The sequence below is a fragment of the Pristiophorus japonicus genome, chromosome 10 (genome assembly GCF_044704955.1).
Source record: "Pristiophorus japonicus isolate sPriJap1 chromosome 10, sPriJap1.hap1, whole genome shotgun sequence".
NCBI classification, from domain to species: domain Eukaryota; kingdom Metazoa; phylum Chordata; class Chondrichthyes; family Pristiophoridae; genus Pristiophorus; species Pristiophorus japonicus.
The window spans coordinates 215,949,531-215,968,037 of NC_091986.1; the positions used below are offsets into that span (position 1 = coordinate 215,949,531).

The 18,507-nt window shown below is 44.5% G+C and overlaps 1 protein-coding gene across 2 annotated transcripts in view; it reads right to left on the minus strand.

Annotated features, from left to right (window-relative positions):
- Positions 1-18,507, minus strand: part of uvrag (UV radiation resistance associated gene) — a 405,878-nt gene that overhangs the window by 64,867 nt on the left and 322,504 nt on the right. For both annotated transcript variants that reach the window (XR_011595706.1, XM_070892559.1), the window contains exon 13: positions 14,166-14,244. Coding sequence is in view for 1 of the 2 variants with exons in the window: in XM_070892559.1 (XP_070748660.1) it covers positions 14,166-14,244 (79 nt within the window). In the remaining variant the exon portion in view is untranslated. The remainder of the gene's footprint in view (positions 1-14,165; positions 14,245-18,507) is intronic.

Below are 18,507 nucleotides of genomic sequence, written 5' to 3' on the forward strand. Positions count from 1 at the left end.
CACTGATCCCTGCGGCACCCCACTAATTACTGCTTTCCAACCAGAGAATGAACCATTTATCCCGACACACTGTTTTCTGTTAGTTAGCTCTATCCATGCTAATATATTATCCCCAACACCATTAACTTTTATCTTGTGCAGTAACCTTTTATGTGGCACCTTGTCGAAGTAGTGGCTGCTCTTCTGATGGTAGGGCCAAGGCATAATATAAGAACATAAGAATTAGGAACAGGAGTAGGCCATCTAGCCCCTCGAGCCTGCTCCACCATTCAATAAGATCATGGCTGATCTGGCCGTGGACTCAGCTCCACTTACCCGCCCTCTCCCCGTAACCCCGTGTTGGGACAAAAGTCAAAGCTTTATTTTATATCTAATTATGCTATACAGCTAGTCCCGGGTGTGCTTGGTGCTGGATTTGAGTGACAGAAGTGGAGGGAATGCTTTTCCGTACATATATCATAAGCACAAAAAAAACTGGTAGAATGAAAAGGTTTTGTGTCAAGTCAGTTAGGTGTCCAACAAGTCTCTGAACCAACAGAATTTCTACTTGCCCAATATGGAGCAGCCTCACTCTCCCCATAAAAACAACTTTCATTTATGTAGCACCTTTAACATAGCAAGTGTCCATGGGGTACATGCCACTTGCCTGAATCCAGAAAAAAAAATTAGATATTTGGTCATCATTTGGGAGATGTTTCATATAAATCTACATTCACTAGAAAATGCAATGACTAATTGTTGTGTATGGAGAAAGAGTCAGACTGAACACTCTGAGCTCAAAGTAAAGTGTGACCTCAGTCTTTTATTGCAGGTCTCCAGAGTGCCTCTCCAACTTGTGGAGCCTCCTTAAATACCTGTGCTCCCAGGGGACTCCAGGGGATGAGCCCTCTGGTGGCTGTACAGAGTAAATACAAGTCCACATATATAACACTAATGACTGCTGAAGTCTACGTGTATAGTAACCCTCCCACTTAGAAATTAGATGAACGGTAGCTGTGACCAGACCAGCTAAAGGGTTATCTGTCTTTAGTGAGAAACCTCAGTGAAGGATGAAGAACCACGGTGGAGTGTACCAAAAAGCACAAAGAAATGAAACAAATGTTTTGTGGGAGCTTTCAGTGTGCAAAATGACTACTACATTACAACGGTGACTACACTTCAAAAAGCATTTCATTGTCCGTGAAGCGCTTTGGGGCATCCGGATATTGCTGTATAAATGCAAGTCTTTCATTTTCTTGGGATTAGATGGAACCAAACCTCAAGGTTTACTACACCACTGACAAGCAATCGCAGGAGTTTCAAAGGAATTTGTATGAAAATAACAGCAAGGTATCTGAAAGCTGCTTCCGTGGATTAGAGAGAGATAACACTATTTAATTGCTTGAACAGTGTTGTGTATTTCCGATGTTTCATTATAATTCCCAATACAACAAGCTCTTGGTAATTTTATTTTAGTGGAAATTGGACAGAGAAAGAGGGAGGAGGAGAGATAAAAAGTATGAACTTTGTAAACAATTTCCAGTGGTAGAAAGTCGTTCATTTTTTGATTCTGTGACGTTTAATGAAAACCAAGATAAATAATGGCAGACAGACAAAATTAATAGCACCCTTTTATCAGGTCTAGACAGTGCCATTTGGGAAATTAAAACCAAACTTAAAATATATACAAAAACACCAACATATAATGTGCAACATGCAGGTGGGTGTTTTCAACCATAAAAACATTTTTGAAGTATAACCTCAGTTTAAAAAAAAAAAAATCGATAAATGCAGGCACACGAACGAATGCCTTTCAAAAAAGCACTGGGTGGCTGAAGAGATTTCATCACCATTTGTGGTTTTATTTTTTGAGCATACTACGAACTGGAGAATGCACGTCGCCAAACTGAGTTTTTTTTTCTAAAACATGCAACAGAGAAAATGTTGGGCAAATCCAAAAGTTGCTCGCCCAAGCCACCAGCATTTATTCAGATAAATATCACGACAGTGCTGTGAAATGGGATTAATGTTTGAGCGAGACTTTCATTTGGCCAGGGGAGGAGAAGGAACACCCACTGCTCTTCACAGGGTATTTCATTCACTGATTTACAAACACAAGGGAAGAGGTTGGAGGAAAAGCAAGATGTGATTCCAGGCAGTGAGCACAAGCCTTTCACCAACGCATGTTCCAGTTTTAACGGATTCTGTCGAGTCTCATGAGTTGTTTTTTTTGGAAAAGTGTGCTTTTGGGCGTGGTGAAGGGGAGAGGAGCGAAGTTTGATTTGGGATCACCAATAAATCAATTCTGGATTCAGACATGTGGGAATATTTGCAATACCCACTCCATCATAGGTAGTCCCTCGGAATCGAGGAAGACTTCCACTCCCAAAGTGAGTTTCTTTGGTGGCTGAACAGTCCAATGAGAGCCACAGACCCTGTTACAGGTGGGAGAGACATTCGTTGAGGGAAGGGTTGGGTGGGACTGGTTTGCTGCGCGCACCTTCCGTTGCCTGCCCTTGACCTCTTTACGCTCTTTGCGATGAGACTCGAAGAGCTCAACGCCCTCCCGGATGCACTTTCTCCACCTCGGGCGGTCTTCGGCCAGGGTCTCCCAGGTGTCAGTGGTGATGTCGCACTTTACTCACTATAGCGAAATCCTAAATAAATTCTTTACAGAAGCATCCCAATAGTGATTGGCGAAAAACACCAACTGATCGTAGTGAAAGCAATGCAAGCATTGTGACCCTGGGATGGTGGTCGAGTTTTAGGCTTCCAGCACATCCCTGTCAAGGAGTTTCGGGAATGCAAATAGACAGGAAAGTGGACAGGTAACATGTGATTTAGGTGACGTGTCTCTCAACTGTTTTGAAGCCAAGAGGTTCGGGATCAACTCCAGGAGACACTCCCACATTGCTTGGGCTTTGAACTAAGTGCAGTATAACTGCAATCCAATGTGAACCCAAGTTTAAAAAGTTGCCAGGTGGTCCCTTGCAGCCTGAAACCAGGACCTGTGAAAATGAATAACATCCTACAATCAGAACAGACAGGAATGACCAATTGCAAAGTAGTGTTTCTTAACAGGTCAAGGTTGAGGCAGAGAGACATCGATATGGAATTACATTGCTTAAAAGGGCCAACTTACCATAGTTTATCTTTCAAATCTGTGATCAAAGTTCTTTACCTAAAGAGTAATGAGAATGTGGAACTCGCAACCACAAGGAGTAGTTGAGGCAAATAGCAGAGATGTATTTAAGGGAAGCGGGATAAATGCACGAGGGAGAAAGGAATAGAAGGTCAAGTTGATAGGGTGAGATGAAGAAGGGTGAGAAGAGGCTGGTGTGGCCCAATTGGGCTGAATGGCCTGTTTCTGTGCTGTACCTTCTATGTAATAGGATACAGACAATGCAAAGTGATGCCACAAGCTCTCAGATTAACTGTAATGTGCAAAGTGTGAACAATGATTTTTCACAAGATTCCACCCGTCTCCCCTTCCTCCCAAATGACTGCGGTTAACACTGCACTCTCACAATGCTAAACAAAAACACGCTGTATTCATTTTCATAACTAACACCAGGATGAAAGCAATATACAAATACTTTGGAACCACTTAAAAGATGACTGTTCCATTCCATGTTATGGGACAAGAATTCCATTATAGAGTAGAGAGGTTAAATTGGAATGTCGTCACATCTGGATTTGCTCCAATTAGTTATCAGTTTCCCTTCCAGGCCAGAAAATAACTCATACCCACTGATATGCAAAATGTGCAAGAAGCAAAATCTATATTTTGAGTTATGTATGTGGTGCTAAACGGTTTCGCAGCTGCTCCTTGCCTCATAGCAATACATTATTGACTTTCAACTGGTGTTTTTTTTCCCAATGATCTGGAAAACCTGGGTAGAGGAGTAGGTGTTAATCCAAAGAGCGACAAGTCCTTGCTTCTCGCATGTGCCTCACTTGTTTCCTTCGAGGTCACGGGAGTCGCCAATCACTGTGCGCCTTTCACTTGCTGACTCCTTTGTCGCACAGCGCAGAGATCAAGGAGAATGATTCGCATGAACTATAAAGGGGATGAACTCTAAGATTAGAGAAACTTAAACGCCACGTAGTAGAAAAAAGCTAGTTCTGGGACCGGGGGGGGGGGAGGGGGAAGAAAGAGTCATTGCGCTATGTAAAATATTAAATGGAATAGACAACCCAAAATATTACCAGAATTTCAGTCAGGAAAGTAGGCGCAGAACATATAAATTTAAATTAGCAAGAGGTAAATTTAAAATCACAAATAGGGAGATCTTCCTACTTCCTATATGGTAGGTATAACTACTTCATGCAGTGATACATGTTTGGAATAATCTGCCAGGCAGGGTAATAGAGGTAAAAACAGTCAGTATATTTAAAACGCAGTTGGATGTTAAGATAGGAGCATTAGGGTTGGAGAGGAATGAGTTTAAACTGACCCAATGGCTTTTCCATGTTTATTAATATTCATAAAACTTTTCACTCATGCTCATTATTTCATGCTTCTGGCTCTGTAATTGTAATGGTGACGGTTTTGGAGTGGAACAAATATAAATGTTACAACTGATATATTTGTATACTGAATTCGAACAACTTCTACGCTCCAAAATCCTTTGAGAAAGTGGAAATAGTTAGGTTCTTTTTCAATTTGCAACTTTAAAAAAAACACACAATTTTCTTGGGGTGGAGAGGGGCGGGAAATACATCTGTATTTATGGTAAAACTAGATTTCATTAACTGTCATACACATTTACAGATGCTTCTTCTGTCGTGTACGGTGGAGCGCGCTGAAGAGAGATCAATGTATAATCATTCTCAGGCAAGCGTGAGCAATTTATCAATGCATTGACACACTCAATGAATACTTGCCAGCACATATATTCAGCTGTGCATATTCATCTGTCAAACTATCCTGAGAGGGGCACATAGTTTTACTTTTATCTATGTAAGTGGTGAAATCTTCCACATATTGCAATCATCCGGTAACTCCATTTTTATTTGCAAATAAAACTATCGGGCTCCATAATGGTTGATGAGATAAAGGCGCCCCCTTGTGTGGCTCTCAGCCTAGCAGAGATGGAGGGTCGCAGGTTTAATCCCCACTCTGTGCCGATCCGATGCTGGCCGAGGCAGCCATTGGGGCACTCGGGTTTTAAAGATACTAAGGGAACAGATCAGGTAGAGAGAGAGAGAGAGAGAGAGAGAGAGAGAGAGAGAGAGAGAGAGAGAGAGAGAGAGAGAGAGAACTATTTGGTTGGGGATTCTAGGACTCGGGGGGGGGGGGGGTGCGGAGGGGGGCATCTTCTAAAAATTAGAGCCAGACCTTTCAGGAGTGAAATTAGGAAACACTGCTACACAGAAAGAGTGATAGAAGTTTGGAACTCTCTTTCGCAAACATCAATTGATGCTAGGTCAATTGTTAATTTTAAATCTGATATTGATAAGAGTTTTGTTAACCAAAAGTATTAAGGGATATGGGGCAAAGGCAGGTATCTGGAGTTAGGTCACATCATCATCATCATAGGCAGTCCCTTGGAATCAAGGAAGACTTGCTTCCACTCCTGAAGTGAGTCTTTAGGTGGCTGAACAGTCCAATACGAGAGGCACAGACTCTGTCACAGGTGGGACAGATAGTCGTTGAGGGAAGGGGTGGGTGGGACTGGTTTGCTGCACGCTCCTTCCGCTTGATTTCTGCATGCTCTCGGCGATGAGACACGAGATGCTCAGCGTCCTCTCGGATGCATTTCCTCCACTTAGGGCGGTCTTGGGCCAGGGACTCCCAGGTGTCAGTGGGGATGTCACACTTTCTCAGGGAGGCTTTAAGGGTGTCCTTGTAGCGTTTCCGCTGCCCACCTTTGGCTCATTTGCCATGAGGGAGCTCCGAGTGGAGCACTTGCTTTGGGAGTCTCGTGACTGGCATGCAAACTATTTGGCCTGCCCAGCGGAGCCGATTGTGTGGTCAGTGCTTCAATGCTGGGGATGTTAGCCTGGATGAGAACGCTGATGTTGGTGCTCCTGTCCTGCCAGGGGATTTGTAGGATCTTGTGGAGACATTGTTGGTGGTATTCCTCCAGCAATTTGAGGTGTCTGCTGTACATGGTCCATGTCTCCGAGTCATACACAAATCAGATCAGCCATTCAATGGCGGAACAGGCTCGAGGGGCTAAATGGCCCATCTTGTAACTATTTTCCTACTGCAATTGGCCTCAGTACTTGGGAGGGAGCAGAGGGGTAGAAGGGGAACAAACCCCAAAAATCAGCCAGAGTTCCTGCTCCAGTGATACGTGTCAGGATCAGCCTCAGCTGTGATTACCGTTGCTCATGGTCAGTTGAAAAACATGCCAGCACTCAGCCTCTAGGTCTGCGCATGAAGAGTAGTCACTTGGGCAAAGTGCCAGAGTGTGTTTCGAGTCTCATGAATCACCACGTTCGAGAGAGGATTTCAGGAGAGCAAATAAAACACACATTTGCCTGTCATATAAAACTCTAGTGTCACAGAATTTAACCTTAGTACCATAAAAATGCCAGTAAACAATGACGCTACTGCCAGACAGAGCAGGCAGCGAGAATATAGTGTCTGACCAACTCGGTCACATTTGTGTGTGAATAATATCCACATCAGGCTGAGGGGGTTCAGTGCTGTGGTGACTATCCTCATTCGCACCAAGTCTCATTCACCCCTGTTCACGATACCGATCCGGCAACTCCTCGAGTTTAAAATTATCATCCTTATTTTCAAATCCCCTCCCTATTTCTAACCTCTTCCAGCCCTTCAAACCACTGGGATTTCCGCATTCTTCCAACTCTGGCCTCTTGGCAATCCTTGAATTTCACTGCTCCACCTTCAGCTGCCAAGGCCTCAAGCTCTGGAATTCCATCCGTACACCCCTCTCTCATCGCTTAAGACATTCCTTAAAACCTATCCCTTTGACCAAGCTTTCAGTCACCTGAACCAATATCTCATTAGACTCTGAGAAATGTTGATAACGCTCCTAGGCTAAAGGTGCTGCTCTTCTTCTTAGGCAGTCCCCCGGAGTCGAGGGTGGCTTGCTTCCACACTAAAACGAGTTCTCAGGTGACTGATGAGGCCAATGCGGAATCTGTCACAGGTGGGTCAGGTGGTGGCTGAAGGGACGGGTGGGTGAGGTGCTTGGGTTGTCGTGCGCGCCTTCCACAGTTTGTGCTTGGGATGGCGATGGGGATGTTACATTTTTTCAAGGAGGCTTTGATGGTGTCCATGAAGTGTTTTCTCTGCCACCCCTGGGACTCGCTTGCTGTGATAGAGTGCTTGTTTCGGGAGTCGAGTGTCGAGTATGCGGACAATGTGGCCCGTCCATCGGAGCTAGCCAAGCGTGGTCAATACTTCAAAGCTGGGGATGTTGGCCTGAGTGAGAATCATAGAATAGCACAGCATAGAAGGCCGTCATTTGGCTCATCGAGTCTGCACCGGCTCTTTCGAAGAGCAATCCAGTTAGTCCTGCTCATTCCTGCGACCTTTTTCATGATCGAGAGTGGTCAATGCTTCAATGCTGGCCTGAGAGAAAACACTGATGTTGGTGCGCCTATCCTACTAATGGATTTGCATGATTTTGCAGAGGCAGCGTTGATGGTACTTCTCCAGTGCTTTGAGGTGCTTTCTGTACATAGTTCATGCCTCTGAAGCATATAGGAGGGCGGGTATCACTACTGCTCTGTAGACCATGAGCTCGGTGCCGGGTTTGAGATCCTGATCTGCAAACACACTCTTCCTCAGGCGACCGAAGGCTGCACTGGCACACTGAAGGCGGTGTTGAACTTCGTCATTGATGTCTGTCCTTGATGATAGTAGGCTCCCGAGGTCTGGGAAGTAGTCCACATTGTCCAAGGACTCGTCATGGATCTTGATAATTAGGGAGCAGTGCTGTGTGGTGGGGGCAGGTTGGTAGAGAACCTTTGTCTTAGGCTATATCAATGCAATTGTTGTGTGGAAAACTTTCCATTTCAGACATCCAATGTCAGCATCACGTACTCCCAGGCCAGGCAAAGCACATTTAGATGCCGAGTAAAGCTTCCTCCACTCTGCTCCAACAATGTACGTCAATTCCAACATAAATAGTCCTGCGCACAGACATCGGTAATTCAAGATAATTTTGCACACAGCAAGCTCCCACAAACAGCAATGTGATAACGACCAGATAATCTGCATTAGTGATGTTGGTTGAGGGATAAATATTTGCCAGGACACCGGGGAGAAATAGTGCCATGGGATCTTCTACTTCCACCCGAGAGAGCAGACAGGGGCCTCGGTTTAACGTTTCATCTGAAAGTGCCCCAACAGTGCAGCACTCCCTCAGTACTGCACTGGAGTCTCAGCCTGGATTATGGTCCGAGTCGGGAGGTTGTGCATTCATGTCCCACTCCAGAGGAGAGTGCCTTCTGACTGAGCTACGGCAGCCACCTGTTAATCCAGTGGCAATTAGTGTTAAATAAGGCCCAGTCTTCTATGGTAGGCCCAAGCCATGAAGTGAATGGGGACTGCCAAAACACTAGGAGACAGAAGATACTTCATTCCATCAGCTTGAGCTGAACTGGAATTCAGGTCCCAGAAAGAGAGAGAAGTCTGGTCATATTCAATAGATTATTCATTAGTCTCGTGGTATATAAATTATTGTATATCCCATACCTCAGACTTACATTCACAGTACTGCTGCCTTGTCAGCGTAAGGTCACAGAAAATCAGTTTAACATGCGTTAGAATAGAAAGCTCGAGTTTAAAAACAGATTCAAATTCAGCTCTTGAAGAGTTAAAAGATATTTCATTTCAAGAGTTAATTAAGGTTCCTACAACATTTTAGTATTTTGATTGGCAGATAAAGGAAAAGACTTGCATTTCTATAGCGCCTTTAACGTCTTCAGGACATCCGAAAACACTTCACACCAATTAAGCACTTTTGAAGTGTAGTCACCGTTGTAACGTGGGGAAATACAGCAGAGATAATGTCCAGATAATCTGTTTTGGTTATGTTAGTCGAAGAATAAACATTGGCTGGGAGACCAGGAGAATTCCCCATCTCCTTTTTGAATAGTGCAGTGGGATCTTTTACGTTCACCCAAGAGGGCAGACGGGACCTCGGTTTCACATCTCACCTGAAAGACGGAACAGCGCTCCCTCAGGAATGCAGTAAAGTGTCAGCCTGCAATATATGCTCAAGTCTTTGGAATGAGACTTGAACCCATGACCTTTTGACTCACAGGCAAGACGCTACCCACTGAGTCACGACTGACACTGTCAATATGAGGATAAATGGAGCGGAAATCTGCAAGACACAACTCCATCAGTGTACATGTGTGGTGCAAGGATTAGGAAAATGAACACTCATACACTTGGGGAAAAGACATAAACCTATCAATAAAGATAAAATGTGTGTGCTGGAAACAGCATAACAGAGATGTTTCAAGAATGAATCATGCTGCCAGTATTCTTCACCAATAAAAAACTAAATTTAAAAAATCCTTTGCAAAGAATAACCTGGATATTTTTTTTGCAGATTTATTTGACCATTGGTGCTTAAATTACACAAACATGGTCACAGAAATTCTTGAACCCTACTGAGAGAGTCTGTAATCATTTCCGCTGGTGAGCGAGTCCAGAACAAAGGGACAACCTTAAAAATAGAGACAGGCCCTTCAGGGGTGATGTCAAGAAGCACTTCTTCACACAAAGAATAGTGGGAATCTGGTACTCTCTCCCCCAAAAAGCTGTTGAGGCTGGGGGTGGACTGAAAATGTCAATTTTGGTGGGTAAGGGTATTAAGGTTACGGAACCAAGTCGGATCATCATCATAGGCAGTCCCTTCAAATCGAGGAAGACTTGCTTCCACTCTAAAAGAGTTCTCAGGTGACTGAACAGTCCAATACGGGAATAACAGTCTCTGTCACAGGTGGGACAGACAGTGGTTGAAGGAAAGGGAGGGTGGGACTGGTTTGCCGCACGCTCCTTCCGCTGCCTGCGCTTGCTTTCTGCACGCTCTCGGCGACGAGACTCGAGGTGCTCAGCGCCCTCCCGGATGCTCTTCCTCCACTTAGGGCGGTCTTTGGCCAGGGACTCCCAGGTGTCAGTGGGGATGTTGCACTTTATCAAGGAGGCTTTGAGGGTGTTACGGAACCAAGGCGGATAGATGGGAGTTAAGATACAGATCAGCCATGAATGGCGAGACAGGCTCGAGTGGCTGAATGGCCTCCTCCTGTTCTATAATCCTCTGTTATTAAATCAGAGTGCTTCAACTTCAACTAGACTTACAAAACTGGATCCCTTGTACTGCTGAGCTCTCTAACTCACCCAGGACACTTCCCCATTAGCACTTACTGTTGTATATATTTCATAAAATATGAGTGTCTGAAAACCAGCAATGTTAAATGATAATTAGCATTTGATTTTAGATCAAAGGCACCAACAGGAGCACATTAACGAAAGAACATACACGTGTTGAGGTTGCTAAATTTGTTTCAGATTTAATTCCATTTAATGGGTCTTGCAGATGGCAATGTCTTTAGAATTGGAATGCGCTAATGAAATCATCTCCACACTGTCTCACGGCAAACAAACCTCTTGGCATGATGCCTCTTTGCTGCCATTTCGTTCAAGTTCAAAAAGGAGCAGGGGGAGAAATAGAATTCTGTGTCAAGCCAACGCATTGATGTTGAGTCAAGATTTTTCCATCAGTGGCACAGGGACATTTTAATACAAGTGAAACAGAAAAATAAGAACCATAAGCGCAATAGGATCGAGTTCCTCAGGTTTTAAGGACCGTACCGAGAACGAGAGATTAGACATCCCTGTAGAATAGAATAGTACAGCTTAGAAGGCGACCATTCGGCCAGAGACTGCGCTGGCTCTTTCAAAGAGCAATCAAGTTAGTCCCACTCCCCTACTTCTTCTCTTTTCTCATCCATAATTACCATTTTAATTTTTATTCTATATAGTTTATTTATTTTAAATAAATAAAGAACTTGCAGTTCCAGCCCACAGTACCACTTAGTCTCTACATTACATTTGCATTTCAGCTGCACTGTGCTGTTAAATGTAATGAAAGCCCACAATTTCCCAAGCAACGTATTCCCAATTGCAGCTGTGCCACTGAAGGAAGACTCGCCTTCCCAACAGGGAGAAATTCAGAACAGTTACTTTAAAGTAATCTCGGAGAGGAGGACAAGGGGAAGTAGATTCATCACCAGTAAAAGGCAAATTTAAACTGATGTTAGGAAACCTTTATAAAAACACATGCACAAGCACTCCAATATATGCAATGAACTTACAACAACTTGTATTTATATAGCGCCTTTAACATAGTAAAAGGTCCCAAGACACTTTCAGGTGGGGTAATGGACTCAAACATTTGAATACTTTGACAATTAGGTGTAGTGATTGGCGGGGTGACTGTAGGGTCTTTCTGGATGAACTAAGAGGAGCCGGACAGCCATCCTCAACTGCATTTATGTCGTGATCTCAATCAATTGCTGAAGGAATTGGCAGCCACATTAGTGGAGCATGTTCCAAGGGTGGAGTTAAAGCACAGTATTGGGACATTTTGGTGGAACTTTTACCATGCACCTAATCAATCATCAGTGGAACCATCTCCAGCCTCAGAATACTTCGCAAGAGAAGGAATATTTTCCATTCCCAGCAGTTGGCTCCAAATTTCCTCCCACCAATCTTGCTTCCACTATGACGGACTCAAAATTGGATCTGGAGCATCAGAGAAGAAACGTATTTTGTTACACTCTTGTCACAAACGCCACATCTGTTACTCTCTGCTATGGCCCAAAACTGCAAACTGAATCTAATGAAGGTAAAATGCTATTTGGTGCAAAAAACAGAGGAGAAGTGGGTCAACACAGCCTCAGGACACATCCAGTTCACAACTGCCATGGAAATATATTCACAAAATGTAAGCTGATACAGCTGGAATATGTAGCAAAAACATTTAAGTCGATGTAGAATAGGCACCAATGATTCAACTGCTGTCTATTTTTTAGAATGCAAAATGTACAGGAAAGCCTTCCAGCTGTGAAGAAGTGTGCTGTGCTGTGGTCTACAATACTATCTAAAGATGATGGAAGGAAAGACAATTTCACAACATGGATTACATGGTACAAACGTCCCAATAATGGGAAACCTTCAGAGATACATTTAACATGGAGACAACAGCAAGCAGAAATATATTTTCTCCAATGTTGTCCTCTCCCAGTCCTCTACTATTGCTCAATGTGAGGCATGGATGCGAGCAAGAACACACGAGAAACATAGAAACATAGAAAATAGGTGTAGGAGTAGGCCATTTTGCCCTTCGAGCCTGCACCACCATTCAATAGGATCATGGCTGATCATTCAACTTCAGTACCCCACTCCTGCCTTCTCTCCATACCCTCTGATCCCTTTAGCCGTAAGGGCCACATCCAATTCCCTTTTGAATATATCCAACGAACTGGATTCAACAACTTTCTGTGGTAGAGAATTCCACAGGTTCACAATCCTCTGGGTGAAAACGTTTCTCCTCATCTCGGTCCTAAATGGCTTACCCCTTACTCTTAGACTGTGACCCCCTGGTTCGAGACTTCCCCAACATCGGGAACATTCTTCCTGCATCTAACTTGTCCAATCCTGTCAGAATTTTGGTTGTTTCTATGAGATCCTCTCTCATTCTTCTAAATTCCAGTGAATATAAGCCGTGTCGATCCAGTCTTTCCTCATATGTCGGTCCTGCTATTCCTGTCAATCTGGTGAACCTACGCTGCACTCCCTCAATAGCAAGATCGTCCTTCCTCAGATTAGGAGATCAAAACTGTACACCATATTCAAGGTGAGCATTACCAAGGCCCTGTACAACTGCAGCAAGATCTCCCTGATCCTATACTCAAATCCTCTCGCTATGAAGGCCAACATGCCATTTGCCTTCTTCACCGCCTGCTGTACCTGCATGCCAACTTTCTGTACCATGACACCCAGGTCTCGTTGCACCTCCCCTTTTCCTAATCTATCATCATTCAGATAATATTCTGCCTTCCTGTTTTTGCCCCCAAAATGGATAACCTCACACTTATCCACATTATACTGCATCTGCCATGCATTTGCCCACTTACCTAACCTGTCCAAATCACCCTGCATCTTAGCATCCTCCTCACAGCTCACACTGCCACCTAGCTTAGTATCATCTGCAAACTTGGAGATATTACATTCAATTCCTTCGTCTAAATCATTAATATATATTGTAAATAGCTGGGGTCCCAGCACCGATCCTTGCAGTACCCCACTAGTCACTGCCTGCCATTCTGAAAAGGACCCATTTATTCCCACTCTCTGCTTCCTGTCTGCGAACCAGTTCTCTATCCACATCAATACATTACCCCCAATCCTATGTGCCTTAATTGTGCACACTAATCTCTTGTGTGAGACCTTGTCAAAAGCCTTTTGAAAGTCCAAATACACCACATTCACTGGTTTTCCCTTATCCACTCAAAAAATTCTGGAAGATTTGTCAAGAATGATTTCCCTTTCATAAATCCAAGCTGACTTGGACCGATCCTGTCACTGCTTTCCAAATGCGCTGCTATTACATCTTTAATAATTGATTCCAACATTTTCCCCACTACCGATGTCAGGCTAACCGGTCTATAATTCCGTGTTTTCTCACTCCCTCCTTTATTAAAAGTTGGGATTACGTTAGCTACCATCCAATCTATATGAATTGATCCAGAGTCTATAGACTGTTGAAAAATGACCACCAATGCATCCACTATTTCTAGGGCCACTTCCTTAAGTACACTGGGATGCAGACTATCAGGCCCTGAGGATTTATCGGCCTTCAATCCCATCAATTTCTACCAGTTTGGTTAGCCCAATCTTTTTGTAGATTAAAGTCCCCCATGCATTGGTTATCCAATCTTCAGTTCTCCAGGGTAACAATGAAGCGGCAAAGTATTTGAATTCACCAATGGAAATTTCTCTCCAGTATAGTCAAAATGCAGCTATTGCAATCAATTTTGGTGAAGTCAATTTGCATTACAACAGTAAAACGCATGCCAGTACAGCCTTCTCACTCCCCCTCGCCACCCACCAATGGTTCAGGGTTTCCCTACCCATAAACACAAGGTCCCGCCTAGTCCTGCCTCCCCACCATCATAGACCTTACCTGTGCGATATTTTTATTGAGCAGATAAACTCCATATTCAAACTGAAACCTTTCTCCTCCTCTTGGATACAGAGGGAACCTGTGAATACAAACACAAGAGAATCTAGTTAATAAAGAGTGTGTGTGTGTGTGTGGAACAAGGATGGTAAAGTATATGTTTATGTTGCATTCGGTTTCACGTTACTATATCAGTGGCACAAGACACAATTGAACTTTGAACAGAACATTATCCTGAATTCCGATATAGCATTCAGTTGGGAGAGAAAAATTCTCCTTGGAACAGAGAAGGCTAAAAGGTAACCTAATAGAGGTTTTCAGGACAAGAGGTATTTTGATAGAGTAAATAGCGAAAAAATACTCGCAGTAACTATTTGTACTAAGTCTCTCTTCTGCGCATGCGGCTCCGCAGAAGCGAGTAAGGACAAATATCACCGACTCCGCTGTCCCCGCCCGCGCAATTACTACTAACCCCTTTCTGCGCAGGTGTCCAACACACGTTGTCTCCACTGAGCAACCAAACTCATCCGCCGAGCCTCCCACAGCTCCGAGACGGTCATGGGCACATAGCCTCCCACAGCGCCGGGGATAGCTAGAGGCAGATGGGGAGAGAGCACTTTGGATGAGGGAGGTGGGGGAGAGAGAGAGAGAGAGAGAGAGAGAGAGAGAGAGAGAGCATGCTTTGGGGGGGCAGGGGGGGAAATAGAAAGAGAAAGGGGGAGCTGGGGGGGGGCAGAAAGAAAAAGAAAGCTTGGAGGCGCTCAGAGAGCTTGGGAGGGGCAGAGAAGAAAGCTTGGGGGGGGGGGGGGGGAGGAGGAGACAGAGAGAGAGAGCGAGTGAGAGAGAGCGAGCGAGCGAGCGAGAGCGAGCGAGCGAGAGCGAGAGAGAGAGCACGCGCGCATGCTGGGGGGGAGGGGGAGGAGAGAGCTTTGGGGGGGGGGGGGCAAGAACGAGATAGAGTTTGAAGGCGGGGGGTGGGGGGGGAGCAGGGGGAACTCAGAAGATCATGTTCTTGCAAACTCCCTGTTGCAAGAGACATCGTTGGGGTGGATGATATCCAGAAGTCACAACACTGTCACTATTCACTTCATACCCAATAAACATGTTAACGATCCGCACACAATGCCCCATCTATGTGGGGGGGGGGGGGGGTAATGTCTTGTGCTTGGGTAAGGGATGCACAATTACGCTGGGGTAAGGGTCTTCAGCTGGCAAAGGGATGCACTTACGTTGGGGTAATGGACTTCAGTTGGAACTTGGTGGCTTCTGGGGAGATCTATCCTCTGTGGCTTCTGAAGTCAAAATGGATCGAATTACAAAGTGGAAATTCACTCAGAACTTGGGCTGGGCGGTTCCAGTTACACATTTCAGAGGAATTTCAGGGTGTGGCTTATCCTCCAAGGGGACCAATCAGCAATAGGTCTGGAGAGCCAATCAGAGAAACGGCTGCATTTCAGTTAGTACAAATAGGCGCATCCAAAAATATTCCCTCTGGCGAGTGGGTCAGTAACTAGAGGTCATAGATTCAAAATCATTGGCAAAAGGTCTAGAGGAGAGAGGAGGAGACATTTTTTCCATTCAGAGTTGTCAGCATCTGGAAAAAGTGGTGGAAGCCGATTCCACAAATAATTTTAAAAGGGAGTTGGGCAGGTAATTGAGGATGAGGAATTTATAGGGTTACCGACAAAAAGCAAGGGGTGGGGCTAAGCACGACTGCTCTATCAAAGAGCCAGCACAGGCACGAATAGCCACCTTCTGTGCTGTGAGTTTCTATGATTTGCTCACACGGGTCACTTGGACAAGGTGTTGCCACCCCAGTGTGAAACCTTATCCCAGCTAGAGTCAGTACTACACCAGAGGACGTTTTCTATTGAGTGAAACAAAAAATTTACGACTCCGAGATCGATTATGCCTTGCTGGCTCACGTCCATCATTTAGCTGGAAACTAACATCACAATTGAATGAACTCCATGCCTCCAAGATTAATAAATTTCAAAAAAAAATCCAACTGTTTAAGTTGCAAAAACACACAAAAGTCTAGTAGAAATCTCGCTCAAAAGGCTGTGGATGTTGGAGGACAATTGGAACTTTCAAAATCGAGTTTGATTAAGACTTTTTTTAATCTAAGGGTAACAAAGGAGATGGAGCAGGTACTGGTAGATGGAGTTGAGATACAGATCAGCCGTGATCTAATTGAATGGCGGAGCAGGCCCAAGGGGCTGAATGGCTGCCTCGTGTTCCAATGTATTACAATTATTGCTAAACAACAAGGTTTTGCTGCAACCAGTCAATATGCTCCTGATAGAATGTGGCAGACATAGACAATCGACTAGTGCGGTGAGTACTGGGGCTCTCCGTCATGCCAACACGGCGAGTGACCAGCAACGGAAATCAAGGAATGGGGCTAACGGGATGACCTCCCCTTCTCGTTTAGTCAACTGATGATTGTGGCATTGACTGGAGATGTTGCCGGCTCAGGGGAGCAATGGAAACATCCCCGTAAAAAAAAATGTAATAAAATTACTAAGTTGATTTGCAGAGGCACTGCAGTCTTACGTTTCCACACAAATTTGCACTTGGTAACACTAGACTGCTCGCAAGTAAACGGTGAACGCTTAAATCTGTGTGACACACACCAGCTACGTGAAACAGATGCTATTCAGTTACATTTTCATACAGACTTCAATTTGTCTCCTCCTCTCAATGGTTAAAACTTCCTGCCATAACAAGTATGCCAGAGTGAACAGAAATGGGGCCATTGAAGGGGTCACTGAGAAAGAGTGCAATCACATAGTTATGCCTCTTCAGCGCAGAGTTGTGACATAACCGAGATGCCGGGTGAAAAAAAAAAAGAGGATAATAATTGTACTCCCCCACAAACACAACTGCGCATAAAAAATGACTGCGATAAAGTTTGAACGAAACAAAAACAAACATGTGCCAAACCATGCAACAAGGAAAGGCGATTTGACTCGTCAAGTCCATTTGCTTCACAATCTGCCGCAGCATGCATTCTGCCCAACCCCCTTAATGTCCTATGGGACGCATAAAACCAACCAAAAGCTAGCCTCCAAATTCTAAAATTTCTCCCCGACTTTCAAGGGTAGTCCAGCAGAACTCTAGAATGTTGATCCAACGTTAACAGTGCACATATAAATACATGCCTGCGGCACACCAGGCTCACATTCCGCACTGTGTTCAAATCATCACCTTTTATCCCATTACTACTGAAAAGGCCAACCAGCCATCAAGGCTGTAAGCAGGATTGGGGGAAGTGAGAAATCGCAAATACAATAGCAGGGCAGCAAGTAGGTGGAGCTCCTCTCAGGCTGCTGAGTACATGACTGGGGTGGCCCAAGCACAGGAACTGTAACCCTCTTGTGCTAGTGTCTTGACCTGGGAGCACTGGATACTGAGTTTGCAAGTATGAAGTGGTATAAAGTTTGCTTGGGAAAAATGGAACACCATTTTTCAGAGCGAGTGCAAAATAAACTAGAAAACAACAGTTGATCCTTGTTGATAGCATGCTGTGCCCCTCCCTGTCTCTGTAATCTCCTCTAGCCCCACAATTCTCTGCGCTCCTCTAATTTTGGCCTCTGGAGCATCCCTGATTTTAATTGTTCCACCTTTGGTGGCCGTGCCTTTAGCTGCCAAGGCCCTAAGCTCTGGAATCCCCTTCCTGAACCTATCCTCCTTCAAGACGCTCCTTAAAACCTACCTTCTGGCGTAATTTCTCCTTATGTGGCTCAGTGTCAAATTTTGTTTTATAACACTCCTGTGAAGTGCCTTGGGACATTTTACTATGTTAAAGGCGCTATATAAATACAAGTTGTTATTATAAATGGTTTTAGTCCAATTATCAGCACATCCTCATTTTTATCGAAAAAGTCACAGATGTCAGTGAACCCATGTAATTTTTGCAAAAGCAATAGAAAATGAAGACTGACAAATGCATTTTACTAAAACATTAACTGCAACATCCACCTCTAACTGTGCAGCTACTTACAATGTCCTCCTAAAAGAACTAATGGCCTTGTAACACCATCACTTCAGTCACACACCATCCTGACTTGGAAAATATCGCCATTCCTTCTTCGTCACTGGATCAAAATCCCGGAACTCACTCCCTAACAGCACTGTGGGAACAGCTTCACCACACGGACTGCAGCGGTTACAGGCGGCAGATCACCACCACCTTCTCAAGGGCAATTAGGGATGGGCAATAAAGGCCAACCTTGCCAGCGATGCCCACATCCCAGGAATGAATGTAACAAAATGAAATTCTATTCACTCTTGGTCAGGACAGGTGACATATTCCCTTGGATGTGCTGTGTTTAAGATAAAT